Genomic DNA, 19,681 nt, shown 5'->3' with positions numbered 1-19,681 from the left:
AGGGCGTCCTTGACGTGCCACGCATGCGCACAAAGCACAACGTCGAGACAGAGACGCTGCATTTTTTAATGGAAGTAAACATGGTCCAGCTTGTAGGGGTCCCCCTCTTTTTATCATTTTTAATCAACAGTGGAGTGCTGTGGGAGGAAGTAGAAATATTTGAGGGAAAGACGCTTTTCGATCTTTTTATATCGTGGAGACGTCTACTAATGATGACGTAACGCAGAAGTATCCTTAATATGCCGTCAGTTAATTGTTGACATCACATACATATCCGATGTACATCTACAAACGAAAGAGGTCCGGGTCAGAATAGAAGAAAAATGTGATTGTACTGTTCATACGATGATGAAAAAAAACACATATGGCTTGCAACAGATGTTCCGGGTTAGCCGAGGACTCCAGGTTAAAGATGTCAGCTCCATCGTTTGTGATCACCCGCTCTTGTGTAAAATTTATGACCGCGAATATATTCCCCGGCTGGAGTAAATGCTCGCTTTTTTTCTGATTCTCACGGCGCCATCTTGTGTCCTCTTTTTTCGTCGGAGCTGCAAACGAAGACGTGGATAAAAAACAGAGCTCCGTTTTGAGTGTAAAAGTACCGGGATGGGTTTATCGTTTGAAAATGTGTAAAGTAGAAATACTGAGAGCATTGCTTGATCAGCGCCTAAGGGCAGCTGTCGAGGAGGTAGTTGGAGTTTTTGCAAGGACGATAGCAGAGTACGAGGAAGAACTTTGTCGAACAAGAGAGGAGAACGAGCGACAACGTCAACTGTTGGACGCTGTTGTCAAGAAGCAAAACGTGTTACACGTAACAGGTGTGTTTATTAACTTCAGATCATATTAACGCTATTCATTGAACGTTTCGACGCGATTCTTATTTTGGGCGGTTTTCTTTTGAACCCTTGTTCAATCGAAAAAGCAAGGAAAGCGTTCGATACCATGAATCGGAATCGATTCCTCAATCAATTCGAACGCTCTGACACAAGGATCATATTGAATGACCTCAGAATTTAGTGAACCAAAAGGCAGCATCTTGAGAAGCTAGGTGGGTTTAACTCGAATTACTTGGGCGTTGTGTTTGGTGTACCCAGGGACTGCGGTCACGCCAGCCTCCACTAATTCCAACGAAGAGACCGTTTCAATGGGAGTGGATGTTTGTATCTCACTGTGCCCTGTGATTGACTGGCGACCTGTCCTGGGTGTAGTCTGCTTTTTGCCTGATATCACCCAGGATATGCTGTGACTTTGAACAGTATAGATGTTGTAGTAAATGAAACAAAAACAAGGCATTGTACAATTAATGTTAATGAACTGCTTTGCCTGTAAGCTAAAGAAGTTACCATTCCAGATGGCAGAAATGCACAAATTCAGTTTGCGTTCAATAACAACGAATTAAACAAACTTGAATGACTTTTCCAAACCATCTGTGTTTGGCCTCTCATGCCCTGCAGACATCAGTGAAGAAAATCTTCATTCTGAGCAGCAGGAGTGGAGCTCCTGGGTGGGCCAGCAAGAGCGAGAAGATCTCAACATTAAAAAGGAAGAGAAGGAGGGGGATATCATCAAGTTGCCATTGATATATGTCCCTTTGACGAGTGAGGTTGAAGCCAAAGGTGAGAACAGAGTGCTGCAGCCTCCGAGCAGCAACTCAAGTCACCACTTGAAAACGGGAGTTGATGGAGACCACCGTGGAGGATCCCAGGCAGAAAGCTGGCTACCTCCACTCTCAAATCGTGGCGACATGTCTGACATTGGTCATGAACATTCTCAAGGCGGTACCACATATCACATTGACAACCACGTTTTGGCATGTCCTCAGTGTGACAAATCCTTTGACTGCAAGACTTCTTTCAAAAGACACATGAGAACTCACAGTGATAACAATGACTTGACATGTCATGAATATGACATCGATTTCCCTAACCAGACTGATTTGAAAGGACACACGATAAGTCATACTGGAGAGAAGCCATTGTCCTGCACAGTGTGTTTTAAAGAATTTGAGTACAGAGGAACTTTGACAGCGCACATGAGAACACACACTGGTGAGAGGCCATTTGCGTGTGCAGTATGTGGTCAGCGATTTTCAGTGCGATCAAATATGGTGAAGCACATGTTAATACATACAGGGGAGAAACCTTTTGCCTGCTCGGTGTGCGGTCTCAGAGTAAATCAAAAGGCTAGTTTAATAACCCACATGAGAACGCACACTGGTGAGAAACCATTTTCCTGCTCAAGTTGCAGGAAATGTTTTTCCGATCGCTCCTCACAAATTCGACACATGAGAACGCACACGGGGGAGAAATTGTTCAGTTGCAGCGTGTGTGATCAAAGATTTTCTCGTAAGTACAAGCTGAACCAGCACAAGTGTGCTGGGAGGAAATAAAGTTGAGCTGCACAAAATGTGATTCTGCCATCGTGTTGTTTGAATAATTTATTTCAAAAAGTGAAATTTGTATCTTGTATTAGTTCACCACACACAAAGTGAAATATTCCAAGCCTTTGTTTTGATTTTGATGATTATGGCAGAAAGACACAATGAGAAATCTTTTCATGTGTCAAACAAGAAAGCATTTTCAACACAGAAATATTGGCCTTCTGTAAAGTATATTCAAGTACTATGCCATCAGTACTTTGTTGGTCCTCCTTTTGCATAAATGACAGCATCGAGGTGGCATGGCATGGAGGCGGTCAGCTTTTGACATTGTTATCGGAGTCCAAGTTGCTTTATTGGCCTTCAGAATACTCTTCATATCAAGGTTTCTGTTCTTTCATCTTCCTCTTGACAATACCCAAAACATTTTCAACAGGGTTCAAGTCAGGCGAGTTTGCTGAACAATCAAGTACTGTTATTTCTTGACCATTGGTACATGTATATGTTAATGTTGGCTTTGGGCAGGTGTCAAATCTTTCTTGAAAATAAAATTGTCTCCAAAAAGCTTGCCAGCAGATGGAAACATTAAGTGCTCTAAAATTTCTTGGTAGACAGCTGCATTGACTGTGGATTTGTTCAAAGTCAATCGACCCAAACCAGCAAATGACATGATCCTCACCATGTGCAGGAATGTGAATGAATGCTTGTTTTTTTGTACAAAGAAAAGTAAATTGAGAAATAATAATTAACCATACCAAAATTTGGACCTGGCATATTGAACAAATGTTATCATAATAAATGACTTTGTAAAAGCTCAACAGAGTGCTTAGTTTTCTTTTTTTTAACACACCACGTTTACACATTTCGTTACGTTTGGCCGTGTTCCTGACAAAAAGTCCGTTTTAGTTGATGCTTTATTGCATAGTATTTTTGTTCCGATCCTTATATTGAATTAACTAGGTCATCGCGTCACAAGGCAGTATGCTGCAGCCGTCAGTTTGGTAAGACTTTTCGGCCACAAGAGGACCTCATAGCATAGAACATCAGAGCTCTGATGAAGACGAGGCTTTTTGTTTGTTTGTTTGTTTGTTTGATTGAGTTTTTAGAGTGCCTTCGTTTGAAGGGACGCTGCTCTTTAATTTGTCCAAGTGAGGTTGCCGTATTGCTTCTTTACAGCTTTACTTCCGTGTACCAACCAAATCCACTTCACGAAATAATTTTCCCGAATGAGTACTCAACGTACTTAAGCCTCGACACATGACGTTCCATCAGTACAGCAGCCTTTATTAAATATTCGTGTCCGGATAAACACGCGTCGGTGTACGTTAAAGCGAATTCTCCTCTTTACCTTAGCTTAGCCTGCTAGTCACTCACAAAAAGACGCGTTTGTTCGTGACACGTTGAGATGCAGAAATCAAGTGTGAATATCAAGTGATTGTGATGGTCGTCTGAAAATGTGTGCAAAAAGTGTCAAAGAGGAATACGGGGAGGAACTTTCTGAAACAAAAGACGAGAACAAGCCACAACGGCAACTACTTGACGCTGGTTTCAACAAGCCTCAGAATGACTCACACAGGGCAGGTAGGTTTGTTCACTTGTACCGAAGTCAACATTTATGAACTAAGTCAACAGGACACCCGAGTGTGACGTACGTATAGGACAAAATTAACCATTCCCCATTGTTAACTTTGTGTCTTTGATAATAATTACTGACAAACATTTACAGTTTGCCACCAACCGTGATTGGCCGACTTGTGGAGGAAAGTATGTGATCGGCATATGTCGATCAATGACTATCATTGCAATCACACAACACCCGCAGATCGCACTTTGCAGGCTGCAGCCAACTGTACTGTGTGTAGTATCCTCTCCTCTTTCCCTTAACACTGCACATGCAACAGATCAAATCACGAACTGAATCATAATGTACGCTATGTTTGTGCATTTTCTGAAGTGTGAATTCAAAACAACGTCCTGTTATTTTATAACAAGACATTGCTCAAATATTGACAGAAATCACGGATTTGGCTGATCGACGCCACTAAAGAGACATAAGCCACGGACTCGAGGCTGTCTTAAATTCTTGGGCAGCCTGCTACCAAAACAACATCTGCTATCTCGACCTTCCCCTGATGAAAGTATGCACGGAAGCTAGTCGCCCATCAGCACCCCCTCCCTCATACATTCCCTTGTTTCACCTTCTTCATTGTTTATGTGTATGTGTAAAGTGTCCTTGGGTGTCTTGAAAGGTGCTTATAAATAAAATGTATTATTATTATTATAAAGGGATGGAAATTTGAATAGAAATTGTTTTCATCTGATGCATCAATCAAATAAGTAATTGAAAGATTAATTTCTTTTTTTTAATAATCCTTTGTTCACAGCTCTAAAATTTAAAAAATATGCAGTTAATCTATGTTCCCCAACTGATGTTGTGGGGATGGCGCGCCAGGAATTTGACAGAATAGGGCTTGAAATATTGTAAACAAACATTTTAGCAAAGATGACAGTCCGTATGTCCGAATGATTGTACTATAAATTAGGTGGTGTCTGTCTAAACAATAAGACACAACATCAAAGTCACAACATTTAGACTTCCCTAAGCAGTATGCGACTTTGCCAAACCTCATGCTTGTCTTCTTGTGTCTTGCAGTTGTCAGTGAAGATTTTCATCCTGAACCAGTGCGCCCTCACATTAAAGAGGAAGAGGAGGAGGCTGATGTCAGCAAGTTGCCATTCACTTGTGTCATTGTGAAGATTGAAGGTGATGATGATGATGAAGAGGAAGGTGATGGAGACCAATGTGCAGGATCACAAGCAGACAGCCTCTTAGCTCCTGTAACAGACAGTGACAACAAAATGTCTGACTCTGATGACGATGAACACTCAAAAGCTGATATGACACGTCAAACTGATGACAAACAGTGGGAATGTTCTCTGTGTGACAAATCCTTCTCTGCGAAAAAAAATCTGAGAAGACACATGATGCTCCACACTGGCGAGAAACCTTTCAGCTGTTCAGATTGTGGTAAAAGATTTGCGAGTAAGGCACACTTGAGTAGACATGCAAGAACACACACTGGAGAGAAACCTTTTTCCTGCTCAGTGTGTGGTCTTCGAGTAAGTCAAAAGATTAACTTAACAAATCACATGAAAACACACACCGAGGAGAAACCTTTTGCCTGTCCTTTTTGCGGTAAAGCATTTGCTCGCAAAGCACATTTGAACAGACACACAAGAATACACACTGGAGAGAAATCCTTTGACTGCTCAGTCTGCACCTTAAGTTTCAGTGAACGTTCAAGTTTGGCTAAACACATGAGAGAACACACTGGAGTAAAAACATTTTCCTGCTCGGTTTGTAGTAAATGTTTCTCTCAGAGACGCGCTTTGACGAGACACATAAGAATACACACTGGAGAAAAAACATTTTCCTGCTCGGTTTGTAGTAAATGTTTCTCTCAGAGACGCGCTTTGACGAGACACATAAGAATGCACACTGGTGAGAAACCATTTACTTGCAGCGTGTGTGATAAAAGATTCCCTCAAAAGTATCAGGTTAAGAGACACAAGTGTGTTATTGACAAATACAGCAGTAAATGAATCTGCAGAACTTCGATAAACTGTGTTGAAGTTTGAGTGGGTGTGATCGAATGGAGACGTGATCATGAATAAATTACAATGGTGGGAAGTCAGGGCCAGGTCGGCTGTCTCTGATGGCCTCAACACCATCAGTGGCATTGACTTACATTTACAACTTTGGTGAAAATATGTTCATTCCTTGACAACAGTATATTTTCTCCATTCTCTAGTGAGTGTCTTTGGCTGCCCAGCTTCCAGTCGTGTGCAATCATTATGATCTGCCCACAGTCTGGTGGTATTAAGAAGGGTGTGAGGTTACTTTATTCCCCACTGAAGGCATAGGTCTGAAATGTGGGACCCGGTTGAATTTATGACAAAGTCTTTAATCAATGTTGATTTCTTGTTCATGAACATTCTTGATTGAGCTCCGCTATTCATGTACCTATTGCACTGATCATTAAAGTTGTGAACATCCTGAACTGGTTGCCAGCTAATTGCAGGGCACACAGACAAACTACCAATCACACTGACATCGCACTTCGGGACGATTCTGAGTTTTCCATTAACGTGCCGTGCATGATTTTGGAATGTGGGAGGAAACCGGAGTACGCAGACACTGAGAGGACATGAAACCTCCGCACAGGAAGGCCAGAGACCGAAATCGAACCCTCCACCTTTGTATTGTGAGGAAGCAGTGATGACGTCATTACTCTGCCTATAGGCGGTGCAAAAGGGAAAGCGAAGCGAATGAGATTCTGTTCCCAAGTTTAAGTGCACATTCTTCTCTTTCTGGCATCAATCTCTTACCATATCATTTCTACGTTAACGTCGTTCATACTTAGAGGCAAAAAATTTGAGTCGGATTCGTGCATCTCGAGCTTGCTTAGCATGCTAGCAACGAGTTGCAAACTAAGAAGACGCGGAAGGAAGGGACATACTTTGCGCAGAAGACATCGTGTGTTAGCGTAAAAATGTGTCAAGTTGAAATGCTGAGAGCGTTGCTGAGTCAGCGACTCAGTGCGGCCGTGGAAGAAATATTTGGAGTGTTTGAAAGAACGATAGCAGAGTACGAGGAGGAACTTTCTCGGACAAAGGAGGAGAACGAGCGACAACGCCAACTTCTGGACACCGTTTTCAAGAAGGCTCAAGATGAATTGCACAGAGAAGGTCGGTGCCTTTAATTTGATTGCAAGCCACCTTCATATTAATGCTCTGAAGGCCTCACCTCCGGCCTTCGGTAGAATGAAGCTAAGCGATACTGCGCATGCCTAAACCGTTCGCCATAACTGGAAGGTATGTTTATGCATGGTGATAATTCAATTCCTAAACCTTTATTTAAACACGTAGAGCTAAATCAGGGTAAGCACCTTTTCAATGACGCAGAGAAGCCATATGACAGAAAAAACGACAGGTGGGGTGAACGGAGATCTTTGTCATGTAAAATATGCGCCTTGGCTCATTCAAAGTTGGGAAACGCTAGGCCGGAACACCAAGTGGTTCCACGAGTAGATGCTGATAAAATGTGAAGGTGCCACTGGTTGAAAGCAAAAACAGGTGTACTAGTGGCATATGGGTCTTTCAGTTGAAAGGTTCCTTGCTAGAATCTCTTACTTCTTGCGTTGTTCTCCTTTCTTTCCCTTAGTCGCAATGATTTTCTGTGGGTACTCTGGCTTCCTGCCACATTCCAAAAATATGGATATTAACTTGATTGAAGATCAATATTGGCATAAATGTGAATATATGTTCGACTGCTTGTTTGTCTATATGTGGCCGGGCACTATTCCTGGGTGTAAAATCATCATAGTTTAGTATGGCTTATATTTAGGTAACAAGTGTTGGAATGGATGGATTTAAAAAATAGGTGACCCAACGGAAGTTATTTTCATGCTTTTTTTTCTCTGTGAGTATGTTGAAACTTCTGAATAAATTCTGTTAGCGAGTGGACATACTTTGAACAGCATGGCCACAGTTGACAACACTTTAAGCCAGTGTTTCTCAAAAATGGGGCGTGTTATTCTTGAATTTCAGATCCACGTTAAATCTTTTCTGTTCCAGTTACTAAAGCAATTCTTTGTTGTAAGTTGGTTCATATAGTTGGTCCATATTTCTTTCTTTTTTTATTCTCTTATACGTTAATAAGGATACAGTGTTATGCAAAGATGTACTTATAACAATTTTATAGACAAATGATACTATTTATAGTCGAGCGGGGGGAGGGAGGGGGGGCGAGATGTTTTCCTCTTCCTTGGGGGAACATGACAGAAAATAATTGAGAACCACTGCTTGAAGCCAACCTGATTTTAGAGATGGGTATCTTTCACATTTGAATTGGTCCGATTTCAATTCTTGGTGCCTGAGAAGTACTCAATCGTACCAGATTTCTATATTTTTGTTCTGTGGTTTGTGGCAAATAATAATAATTTATTTTAAAGTTTAAAAAAGCAATTCAATTTAACAATTATTTTCCAGGTACAAAATTTGACAAACAACTAAACGTCATGATTTTATAAAAATGAGCCAGAGGGTGGAGTAAAAATAAAGTTGCAATATTTTGCAATTAATAAGTTATGAATCTTCCAAACATTGAATTCATATTATAAAATGCAAAGTTCTGTCCAATGAACAACACAAGGAATGAAGTTAAACAGTAATACAAGGGATGAAGACAAATCATTGTATAAGTGTTATCTTTGTTCCTTGCGCTGTTGTTTTTCAAGAACGCAAGGCCTGCCACATGCCAGGCGATTAGTTCAAACCCACCTTGGACTGAAATATTTGAAAAAATCACAGTTGGAAGAGGATGTTAATGAGAACAAAGAGAATCAATGGCATCAAATTCATTATTTGAATGTATAGTTTGGGGATGATAGTTTACAGTATATTTACTGTTTAAATTATTAACATGGGCATTTCTAAACATTTTTCAAGGAGAAATTACTTGCTCACATTTTTCTTTTTTGAGTCAAGGCAGGGCTGTGTCCGTATTAGTGTATATCAGCATCCACCTAACCTTGAAGAGCAAACTAAAAACAATTCTGTTCAATATCATCTCTTATAAGACACTCGTGATGCGTTTTTTTTCTGATTCACTTTGATGCCGTTTGCAGATGCAGGAACAAGAGAAGGCGTTGACGGGATCAAGGAACTAGAGCCCCTACACGTTAAAGAAGAAGTGGAGGAGGGTGATATCACTAAGTTGTCAGTGAGTCAAATCACTTTGAAGAGTGAAAATAATGAAGACAAAGGGCAAAGTGAGCTGCACAAACAGGATGAGACTCTGAGCAGCAGTTCAAGTCAAGCCATGCAGACAAAAGGTGATGGAGACCACTGCAAAGGATCACAAGTAGAAAGCCTCCTTGCGCCACTTTCACATTGTGATGACATGATGTCACACTCTCCTTACACTGATGATGAACACTCCAAATGTGATTTGGTATGTCACAATGACAACAAACATGTGAAATGCTCACAGTGTGACAAACAATTTTATGACAAGTCAAATTTAAACCGACACATGAGGGTCCACACAGGAGAGAAACCCTTCACATGCATAATTTGTGGCAAATGTTTTAACCTGAAGGACTCTCTCGTCCGACACACGAGGATCCACACGGGAGAGAAACCATTTAGCTGCTCAGTGTGTGGGAAAAGATTTTCAATTAAAGGAACTTTGAATATACATGCACGAACGCACACTGGGGAGAAACCATACCACTGCTCAGTATGCAATGCAAGTTTTAGTTGTCATTCCGGACTTGGTCAACACATGAGAAGACACACTCGCAGAAAAGCTTTTGTGACGTCACCACCTTCAACATCTATGATGAAAGAGGCAGGGCCATGAAGCTGTTCATCTTTTCCGTGTGTGTGTGTGTGTGTGTGTGTGCGCGCGTGTGTGTGTGTGTGTTACACACACACAAAAACATCCATACTTAATCAGTGAACAATTATCACATTAAGCTGTGCTCTGCATTGAGAGCAAGGTTCTGGTACAGATCCAAAAAACAGATGTATTTACTTGAAAGACAGGTTATGTTACACCAAAAGGAGACACTAGTGACTATGTTTGCATGCAGTCTCGAATACAGTGGTTTCTCCGTGATCTTGTGTTATTTTCGGTCTTTATGGCAAACAATGCCACCATGTATGGCATACGGATGTACCAAGCTACAAATACATTTCATCGCTAATGATGCAATTTAAATAATTCTCTTATAATGTAGTATATATCTGCGTGTAAGTTAAATATTTGTGTGCAACAAGTTGTCAGAGCCATCAGCAATGAAATTAAAGCAAAGACCATCAGGAAAGAATCACTGCCAAATGGAAACCTAACTTCTGGTTCTCACGATTCACGATCTCGAGGTAATATTCTCTGAATGGTTGATGCAAACAGTGAAATCTGGTCTTTGAGAGGCTCCTTTGTGTCATTTCTTCCAAAAGGAGTTCTAGCGTAAAGCACGCACTTATAACAATGCTTTAAGAGAAGAAAAGGTTGTTCGAAACTGTGGCAACGTAAGATGGCTGCCCTCTGGGTTCAGCCGCGACCGGACCATTGACAGTCTATTCATATACTATATGTCCGTGATGGGCGGCGTTGACTCTCAATAATAATAATAAGTGTAATAAACATTTTTTTGTGAAGAATGATGTCGTTTTTCCAAACTCGCTCATGTCATGGCTCCATTGCAATTGACAGATAAAAAAAAATATCTGATTTTTTTAAAATTTAATTTCTCCATTTATTATTAATTAAAGAGGAGTGGTATTTTTTTAGACAATCCGATATGTATTCAAATGTTAAACAGGTTAAAATACTTCTCTCATTTTTTAAAATTCAGGTTAACTAAATCTGCGTTCCTTACGCACGGCAAAGACGTAAATTGCGTCGCGATTCGCCAGTCACGTGACGATGGCTAGCTGAAAGGCGACTGCGGCACGAACGAACTGAGATGAACACAAGGAACCCTATATCGAACAACTTTAGTCGTCGTTTTGCTTTATTCTCTGCGTGCATTGTTCTTTCTTATAGAAGAATAAACATACATTAGTATAAACTCGTCTCTGTAGCTTCCCCGGCTGTCTCAGCTGACTAGCTCGCAAACAAACTTAGTGAGGCGTTCGTTTCAACAAATTTCTAAACAAAGATTACGTGTGAGTGTAACGTGTTGTGATCATCGTTTGAAAATGTGTAAAGTAGACATACTGAGAGCCTTGCTGAATCAGCGCCTAAGTGCAGCTGTCGAAGAAGTGTTGGTTGTCTTTGAAAAAACTATAGCAGGGTACGAGGAGGAACTTTCTCGGACAAAAGAGGAGAACGAGCGACAGCGGCAACTGCTCGACGCTGTGTTCAAGCCTCAGGATGAACAACGTAGTGCAGGTTTGTTCCCTGACATAATTTGGATTTGGTTCATATGTGGCTGACACACACATACACTGTCGGTTCCGTGTGTGCTTGAATTTATATGTATTTCCATTTGATTTTCTTGCTTTTTCAAATATCTTACCATTGTCGTTCGTGCTCCCTGGTTCAAAATCTCCTTGTCGCTTCTGTCCGAGTTTTTGCTGCCTTCTGAGTTTCCAAGGTGTCAATCAGTCAATCTAGATCTTAATCACGGTTGACTTAACCTGTTTTTCACTTTTCACAGGGTTGGAAAATTGACGTAACGTTGTCATCAAATACTTACGTAAAGTACATCTATCTGACCCCTACTTAAAGATAGTAACAACGAATTTGTACGTCATTACTTCCTATCATAATGTCACAGATTCTGGCAGAATTTTGACAGTTTAGCTCAATTCCTCATCAAAGATGTTTGTGTTCTTGTGTCTCGCAGGAGTCAGTGAAGAAGAATCAGAACCCCCCAGCGTGAGAGAGGAAGAGTCTGTTTACATTAAAGAGGAAGATGAGGAGGCTGATGTCACTGGGATTCCAGTGATTTGTGTTTCTGTGAAGACTGACGATGACGATGATGAAGAAAAAGTAGGCTGTGGAGACTACTGTCGTGGATCCCAAGCAGACAACCGCTTATCTCAAGCGTCCGCGAGTGACAACACAACATCACACTCTCCTGACTCTGATGATGAACACTCAAAAGGGGACATGACAGGTCACACTGACAACATATGCTGGAAATGTTCTCATTGTGACAAAGCGTTTGTCTACAAGTCTCTTTTGACAAAACACATGATTATCCACACCGGCGAGAAACCTTTCAGCTGTTTGTTTTGCGGGAAAGGATTCTCTCGAAAGGGACATTTAATTAGACACACAAGGTCACACACAGGTGAGAAACCATATACCTGCTCTGTCTGCGGCACAGGTTTTACTGTTCGCTCGGCGTTGGATAATCACATGAGGACACACACTGGAGAGAAGCCTTATTCATGCCTTGTGTGTGGCGAAAACTTCTCCCAAAAGGGAAATTTATTGAGACACACAAGAACACACAATCAGAATGACGTTTTTAGCTGCCCCGTCTGTTTAAAATCCTTCTCCCAAAAGGGCTATTTAAAGATACACTCAAGAACGCATACCGGAGAGAAGCCGTTTCCATGCCTGGTCTGCGGTGCACGATTCAGTGTTCGTTCAGTGATGCTCAAGCACGTGACAAGAAGCCACAAGCATGACAGCGTTCAGTGTTTGTGACGTTCAAAATGAAAGATTACAGCTTGTGTGTGTTTTTTTTAAACATGTGTTTTCATTTTAAAATTTATTTCAGAAGAATACGTATTTACTGGGCGGCCCGGTAGTCCAGTGGTTAGCACGTCGGCTTCACAGTGCAGAGGTACCGGGTTCGATTCCAGCTCCGGCCTCCCTGTGTGGAGTTTGCATGTTCTCCCCGGGCCTGCGTGGGTTTTCTCCGGGTGCTCCGGTTTCCTCCCACATTCCAAAAGCATGCGTGGCAGGCTGATTGAACACTCTAAATTGTCCCTAGGTGTGAGTGTGAGCGTGGATGTTTGTTCGTCTCTGTGTGCCCTGTGATTGGCTGGCAACCGATTCAGGGTGTCCCCCGCCTACTGCCCGGAGACAGCTGGGATAGGCTCCAGCACCCACCGCGACCCTAGTGAGGATCAAGCGGTTCGGAAGATGAATGAATGAATGAATGAACGTATTTACTGTTTGCTACCATGTATCACTCAACACCATGCTTTATCTTACATCATTTTATGTGTTATTTTCATCTCCAGAATGTTTTTCATAGGTCTTCATCACTCAATGGCTTAAATGCTTTGAACATGTTCACCTATGTTCTTGGCCATTCATATTCTACAGCTCACAAAATACAGTTTATTAAATATTTTGCTCATCATGTGAGCATTCATAAAATGATATAATATGAGCTGTTGGTGCTTAAACGTGGAAAAAGAAAATCATGTGAGATTGCGTCATGTCTTTGGATAAGCCCTTGCCGTTCATTTTTAAGGCCTTGATGTACTGGATACTGCTGCAGAGGCACTTTAGGTCTGTTGTGTCTTTTAATCAACGGCATGTACAGTGTAGGTGCATGTCAATGAACTGCAACATTATGGAAAACCTTCAGTTCAATTCCAACAGTGATTTTTATTTACAGTCCAGTAATTCATTGACTTACTCTGCAAGTTCCGCTGCCGTTTGAGTGAAGACTGTTCAAAAGAAAGAGACGATATACTCAGCTCTGTCTTGAAAAGCACAAACACATGTACGAAATTAAAACGCTGACCGAGTATGGCGGCGAACACACATAAAGTGGTCCAGTGCTTAGCACGTCAACCTCATAGTGCAGAGGTTGTGGGTTCGATCCTGCCTTCCTGTGTGGAGTTTGCATGTTCTCCCTGTGCCTGTGTGGGTTTTCCATGGGTACCCCGGTTTCCTCCCACATTCCAAAAACATGAATGACAGGCTGATTGAACACTCTAAATTGTCCCTAGATGTGAGTTTGAGTGATGGTTGTTCGTCTGTGTGTGACCTGCAGTTGGCTGGCAACCAGTGAAGAGTGTCCCCCCACCTGCTGCCCGAAGACAGCCAGGATAGGCTCAAGCACGCCCTTGTGAGGATAAAGTGGATCAGAAAATGGATGGATGGATGGATAACACACAAAGTGGATTATTACATAATTTTATTTATTTTGATATTTATTGAACCAACAGCCTCAAACAGCTCAATTGTGCATGTTAAATTGCTCCATGTACAGCACTTTGTATGCAGCGATGGCTGTTGGAAAGTGCTCTATAAATACTGTTGACTTGACTCAAATTCACTGTCAATGTATTAGACTGATACTAAGAAACAATCCAAGATAAATGTTAAAATAGAAATTAGATTGGACTTGACCTTCTGAAAATTATTTCCCCTCACATTGAATGAATCTTTATCCAGCAGTTTGACTTTTGAAAGAATTAAGGTCAAGCATGTATTGACACCTACACGCCTGCGGGCGGCAGTAATGCACTTAGTACGTCTCTTCTGCAGAGCGGAATTGGAAAGACGAGATAGATTCATTCATTCATTCATCTTCCGAACCGCCCTACACACACCTGGCCCGATATCCAGTGGTTACCACGTCGGCTTCACAGTGCAGAGGTACCGGGTTCGATTCCAGCTCCGACTTCCCTTTGTAGGGTTTGCATGATTGGGTACAACTTTATTGTCAAATGTGCTGGATGTACAGCACAGATGAAATTTATTCCCTCTCAACATAAAACAAGAAACAAGATAACCCCTACTCCATTTCTCTTCCCACCGACATTATTGTCAAACAATTTGAACGCTGTCCTATAGTCTGATAAGCTCCTGGATGCACCTTTCTCCTAATCATCTGGTCCACACCTCTGCTTTTTATCCGGTAGAGAGCAGAGTCGCTTTACCGACGCTTGCGAGTTTCCTACAAGACCATCGAAGAAGTAAAATGCGGAAGTTTGCGAGTCGTAAACAGTCAAATTGTATGTGTTGTACTCAAGTACTGCATCCGACATTTCTTTGGTTCACGTTTCTGTCGTATGGCTGAGTTATCATTAATTAAATATATCGGCTCAGAATGGACTTGTCTTCACTATATGGAGTTGTCGCGTTAGCTTAGCTTGTTAGTTACTATCAAAGCGACAGCTTGCAAGCAACACACCGCAGATATCGAGCGTGAGATTAAAGTGTTGTGGTTAGAGTGTGTAAAATGTGTGAAGGAACGATAGAGTACAAGGAGGAACTTTCCCAAACGAAAGAGGAAAACAAGCAACAATCTCAACTGCTGGATGCTGTTTTCGTGACGCACAGAGCAGGTTTATGCAATTCTCACTTGTCGAGTAACGTAGCTTTTTTTTGTTTTAAATCATTTACAACATTTCCAAATAGTTTGACATTTGCTAGTTGGTGGAAAGGAACTCTCACGAGGATGATATATACATACACACGGCTTCATTTTTTTTCGCTTTTCAATTATCACTATTATTTACCATTTATGGTCTCCTAATTTTCAGTTGTTTTCGACATTGGAGGCCACACCATAATAATGTGGATTGACAAAGCAAAGCTCGACTTTACCAAACCATGTGCGTTTGCCTTCTTGTGTCCTGCAGAAGTCAGAGAAGATCTCAATCATGAGCAGCTTACAAAGTTGAACTCGAAGGTAGACGAGGAGGAGCCAGCACTCCCCCGTGTTAAAGAGGAACAAGAGGAAGCTGATGTCAGCAAGTTTCCAGTGATGCGCGTCATTGTGAAGAGTGAGGATGATGAAGACGAGCCTCACTCTTCCCAGCTTCATCACAGTCAAAGTGAGAAGAGAGGATCCCAAGCGGACAGCCTTGTAGCTGCATTAACAGATAGTGATGACACATCATCTCGCTCTCATGACACTGACAATGAAGGTGATATGGCATATCCCACTGAGAACAAACACTTGACATGTTCACAGTGTGATAAGACTTTCCTCAACAAGTCAACATTGGAAAGACACATGAGATGTCACACAGGAGAGAAACCTTTCATGTGCTCGCTTTGCGGTAAAGGTTTCACACAGAAAGGAAGCCTGACGACACACACGAGAACTCACACTGGAGAAAAACCGCATTCCTGCTCTGTCTGCAGCACCGGTTTTAATGATAGTTCAGCGTTGTCGCGACACATGAGAACGCACACTGGGGAGAAACCATTTTCTTGCTTATTCTGCGCGAAAAGCTTCTCCATAAAGGGAAATTTTGTCACACACACAAGAACACACACTGGAGAGAAGCCCTTTTCCTGCTCGGTGTGCAACACAAGTTTTCGAGTCCGGTCAGGTCTGGTTCAACACATGAGAACACACACTGGGGAGAAACCATTCGCCTGCTCAGTTTGTGGTCAAAGATTCTCTCAAAAAGCGACTTTGAGAGAACACCTGAGATCACACAGTGGAGAAAAACCTTTTTCATGTTCAGTCTGTAGCACAAGTTTTAGTTACCATACGTCATTCATTCACCACATGAAAAAACACTCTAGTGAGCATGTTTAGCTAAAATATGTTTGATTAAAAAGTACCAGGGGTGTCGTTTATAAACATGTCACAACATTGAAGCCAGAGTATGCATTTATTTATTTTTTTGTTTTGCCCTAACATATGCGTGATTTAGCTTTATAGTCCTCAATTAATTTATTTCCCCCAAACTAACTCTTACGGAATAAAACACCATTCGGCGAACGGATGATTCCTTTGACATTTAATTTTCCACCACGTGATTTATTACACATGCTGACTCACATTTCTTCACTTCAGTTCCACATCACGGTCATTAACCAGAGGTATGATGGCTCTAAAGCACAAATGCCAAGGTCCAGCATGCCATATCAATTCATGTTGCCCAAAAAACACAAATAAAATGTGACTACATAATTGTTTTGGTAATTTTTATTGCGGTTCAGTTGTAACCAAACTGCAATTTGTATTAGCTACTGACGCATTTTTAGTTAGTCACTTCACAATGTTAGCAAAGCAGTGACACTGTGTTGTTTTTTATTTTCGTCTTGTCAGTGCAAACAGTAATACACATTAATAAAAGAATAAAACTAGATTGTGTACAAAGAGTTTTTTGGTTTGTTTATTGAACATAAAACATATACAGTAATAATTTGACAGCAAATAAGGTAGATAAAAAAGTAAAAGAAAGAAATCAGTCTTCATTCAACACAGTTATTATGTTCAAGGGAGTAGGATGAAGTAAAAAAACTTATCTAGTCCTACCCCGTTATGTGTTTATATCTACTAAATCATTTTTATATCAATCAGAAAAGAAAAAGTAATAAGAAGTCTCCATTAAGGCTCATACTTTACCCTTAACCGTGATATTTTCACAACTTTTGGTTTGTATCGAGATTATATACATCCTCACCCTGGCACTCTTGTGTCAATTTTCTCTTGTATTCATAATGGATATTGCAATACCTTTCTCTATTTATCAACTTAGTTCTGATTTATCATTATATTTAATGTTTAGTATTTATCATTTTAACTCTGATTGGTGTAGGTTGTTTGTACTATTTTTTTGAATTTGTTTTTGAACTCAGCAAGCGATTTACTCATTTTTAGGTTCGTTTCGAGATTGTTCCACAGATTAACACCTTTGCTAGATACACTTCTTTGCTTGATGTTTGTTCTTGTTTTGAGTTTTTTGAATAAGTTGGTACCTCTTAATTCATAGTTGCTTTCTCGAATTTCAAAAAACTTCTGAATGTTTTGGCAGAGCAGGTTATTGTGTGCTTTGTACATTAATTGGGCGATTTTAAAGTCAACCAGGTCATAAAATTTCATCGTATTTAATTTAATAAATAGTGGATTTGTGGGTTCCGTATATTTTGATCTATTAATAATTCGAATTGCTTTTTTTTGTAGTTTGAGAATAGGGAGTGTGTTTGTTTTGCAGGCATTTCCCCATATTTCCACACAGTAGGTCATGTATGGTAATAATAATGAAGTGTATAATGTGTACAAGGATCTCTTATTTAGCACTTCCTTGGTTTTGCAGAGGATCCCTACGGTCTTGGCTATTTTTCTTTTTACGTTATCGATATGTGGTTTCCAACATAGTTTTGAGTCTATTACTAATCCGAGAAACTTGGTTTCATACGCTCTTTCTATTTCAATTGAGTTTACCATAATTTTAGCTTGGTGTTTGATTGGTCTTGTGCCAAAAACAATTGACTTCGATTTTTTCAGGTTAAGTGACAATTTATTTCTGTCGAACCAGTTTTTTAATTTGTTTAATTCGTTTTCTACGGTTGTCAGGAGCTGTTTCAGATTTATTCCAGAACAGTAGAAAGTTGTATCATCAGCAAATAGGACACATTTAAATAGTTTTGAGACCTTGCAGATATCATTTATATATAAGATGAATAGTTTTGGACCAAGCACTGACCCCTGAGGTACTCCGTGAGTGATTTTCAGTTGATTCGTTTTTTTATTGTTGAGTTGCACGTACTGATATCTGTTTTCTAAATAACTTTTTATCCATTTATAAGCTACACCTCTAATGCCATATCTTTCTAGTTTTTTCAATAATATACTGTGATCTATTGTGTCAAAAGCTTTTTTTAGATCTAGGAAAACCCCAACAGTAAATTCTTTGTTGTCTATATTAGTGGCTATTGCTTCCACAAACTCCATAACTGCCATTGAGGTGGTCCGTTTGTCCCTGAAGCCATATTGATTCTCACTTAACAGCGCATGCTTTTGTATAAAACTATCAAGTCTGCGAGAAAATAGTTTTTCTAATATTTTTGAAAATTGTGGTAGTAGTGATATTGGTCTATAATTTGTAAACAGATGTTTTTCTCCACCTTTATAGATTGGAATAACTTTAGCAATTTTCATTTTTGATGGAAAGATACCAGCTTTGAATGACAGGTTGCATATGTGTGTGAAAGGTCGCACTACATATTCTATAATCTGCTTGATTATTGTCATATCAATATTAAAGCAATCAGTTGACTTTTTATTTTTAAAAGTTTTTATAATATTTGATACTTCTTCTTGTTTTACTGCAGTAAGGAACATCGTGGAGGAGTTTTTTTCTACGTATCTATCCACTTCAAACAGGTCTGTTGGATCAGGAATTTGTTTTGCTAGGTTACTGCCGATGTTGACAAAATACTCATTAAATTCAGTTGCTATTTCTGCAGTTTTTTCCAAAATAGTATTTTTGCCTTTGATAAAATACTCTGGATAATCCATTTTTTTAGGACTATTTCTGATTACTTGGTTAAGTATTTTCCATATTTCTTGTGTGTTACCTTTATTCTGCTCTAATAGTGCATGATAATGATGTCTTTTACTGGTTCTTATAATATTTACTAATTTATTTTTATAGGTCTTATTTTTTTTTCTGCTTCTTCAGTTCTGAATTTTAAAAACAATTTATATAAATTGTTTTTCTTTTTACATGCGTTTTCTATGCCTTTCGTTATCCATGGCTTACTTGGGTCTTTATACTTTTTGGAAACTTTAGTTAATGGAAAATGTTTATCATATAAGAAGATTATGGTAGACTGAAATACTTCAAACGCTGTATTTGGGTCTTCGTTTGAGTAGACCTCGGTCCAGTTTTGTTTTTCTAGGTCTTGCTTAAAGGCATCGATGGAACGTTGGGTTCTTAGTCTTATTTCTGTTATACAAGTTGTTGATTTAGCTTTTCTATCGAAATAATTATGAAAAACTGCAAAAACAGGCAGGTGGTCACTTATGTCATTAATGAGAAGTCCACTTTCCATTTTATGATCAA

General features: G+C 40.1%; 6 protein-coding genes and 1 long non-coding RNA gene across 8 annotated transcripts in view; 5 read left to right on the top strand and 2 right to left on the bottom strand.

The window, feature by feature from the left end:
* The window catches only part of LOC127599384 (zinc finger protein 572-like), a 101,224-nt gene that overhangs the window by 20,697 nt on the left and 60,846 nt on the right, over positions 1-19,681 (bottom strand). The gene's annotated exons all lie outside the window — the stretch shown is intronic.
* On the top strand, positions 285-3,108 carry LOC127599344 (oocyte zinc finger protein XlCOF6.1-like). The gene is made up of 2 exons (XM_052063249.1): positions 285-818; positions 1,455-3,108. Exons 1-2 carry the CDS (start codon positions 626-628, stop codon positions 2,387-2,389), a joined length of 1,128 nt encoding a protein of 375 aa, XP_051919209.1. The 5' UTR covers positions 285-625; the 3' UTR covers positions 2,390-3,108.
* Positions 3,487-6,438, top strand: LOC127599356 (gastrula zinc finger protein XlCGF8.2DB-like). Its single transcript, XM_052063280.1, has 2 exons — positions 3,487-3,958; positions 5,031-6,438. Exons 1-2 carry the CDS (start codon positions 3,832-3,834, stop codon positions 5,978-5,980), a joined length of 1,077 nt encoding a protein of 358 aa, XP_051919240.1. The 5' UTR covers positions 3,487-3,831; the 3' UTR covers positions 5,981-6,438.
* Positions 4,727-7,046, bottom strand: LOC127599436 (uncharacterized). The gene is made up of 2 exons (XR_007962105.1): positions 6,898-7,046; positions 4,727-5,213 (listed from the first exon to the last, which is right to left on the bottom strand). It is a non-coding gene; the product is annotated as an uncharacterized LOC127599436 (long non-coding RNA).
* LOC127599378 (oocyte zinc finger protein XlCOF22-like) lies at positions 6,931-10,554 on the top strand. The gene is made up of 2 exons (XM_052063316.1): positions 6,931-7,126; positions 9,067-10,554. The coding sequence occupies exons 1-2, from the start codon at positions 6,931-6,933 to the stop codon at positions 9,801-9,803; spliced, it is 933 nt and encodes a 310-aa protein (XP_051919276.1). The 3' UTR covers positions 9,804-10,554.
* LOC127599366 (zinc finger protein 614-like) overlaps positions 10,842-19,681 on the top strand; it is a 150,148-nt gene continuing 141,308 nt past the window's right edge. The window contains exons 1-2 of one of the 2 annotated variants that reach the window (XR_007962091.1): positions 10,842-11,339; positions 11,797-12,897. Coding sequence is in view for 1 of the 2 variants with exons in the window: in XM_052063297.1 (XP_051919257.1) it covers positions 11,147-11,339; positions 11,797-12,608 (1,005 nt within the window). In the remaining variant the exon portion in view is untranslated. Of the gene's footprint in view, positions 11,340-11,796; positions 13,073-19,681 lie in introns of those variants that run through there. The other variant, XM_052063297.1, reaches the window with a different exon arrangement.
* Positions 14,821-16,976, top strand: LOC127599365 (gastrula zinc finger protein XlCGF8.2DB-like). Its single transcript, XM_052063296.1, has 2 exons — positions 14,821-15,214; positions 15,512-16,976. The coding sequence occupies exons 1-2, from the start codon at positions 15,109-15,111 to the stop codon at positions 16,420-16,422; spliced, it is 1,017 nt and encodes a 338-aa protein (XP_051919256.1). The 5' UTR covers positions 14,821-15,108; the 3' UTR covers positions 16,423-16,976.

The sequence above is a fragment of the Hippocampus zosterae genome, chromosome 4 (genome assembly GCF_025434085.1).
Source record: "Hippocampus zosterae strain Florida chromosome 4, ASM2543408v3, whole genome shotgun sequence".
NCBI classification, from domain to species: Eukaryota; Metazoa; Chordata; class Actinopteri; order Syngnathiformes; family Syngnathidae; genus Hippocampus; species Hippocampus zosterae.
This window is presented reverse-complemented; position numbering and strand designations above follow the sequence as displayed.

Bases quoted from the DNA above. Each gene is read 5' to 3' on its own strand.
- LOC127599378 (XM_052063316.1), top strand. From the start codon at position 6,931: ATGTGTCAAGTTGAAATGCTGAGAGCGTTGCTGAGTCAGCGACTCAGT. The intron at 7,127-9,066 runs GTCGGTGCCTTT...TGCCGTTTGCAG, and splicing joins AGATGAATTGCACAGAGAAG to ATGCAGGAACAAGAGAAGGC.
- LOC127599344 (XM_052063249.1), top strand. From the start codon at position 626: ATGTGTAAAGTAGAAATACTGAGAGCATTGCTTGATCAGCGCCTAAGG. The intron at 819-1,454 runs GTGTGTTTATTA...CATGCCCTGCAG, and splicing joins AAACGTGTTACACGTAACAG to ACATCAGTGAAGAAAATCTT.
- LOC127599356 (XM_052063280.1), top strand. From the start codon at position 3,832: ATGTGTGCAAAAAGTGTCAAAGAGGAATACGGGGAGGAACTTTCTGAA. The intron at 3,959-5,030 runs GTAGGTTTGTTC...TGTGTCTTGCAG, and splicing joins GAATGACTCACACAGGGCAG to TTGTCAGTGAAGATTTTCAT.
- LOC127599365 (XM_052063296.1), top strand. From the start codon at position 15,109: ATGTGTGAAGGAACGATAGAGTACAAGGAGGAACTTTCCCAAACGAAA. The intron at 15,215-15,511 runs GTTTATGCAATT...TGTGTCCTGCAG, and splicing joins TTTCGTGACGCACAGAGCAG to AAGTCAGAGAAGATCTCAAT.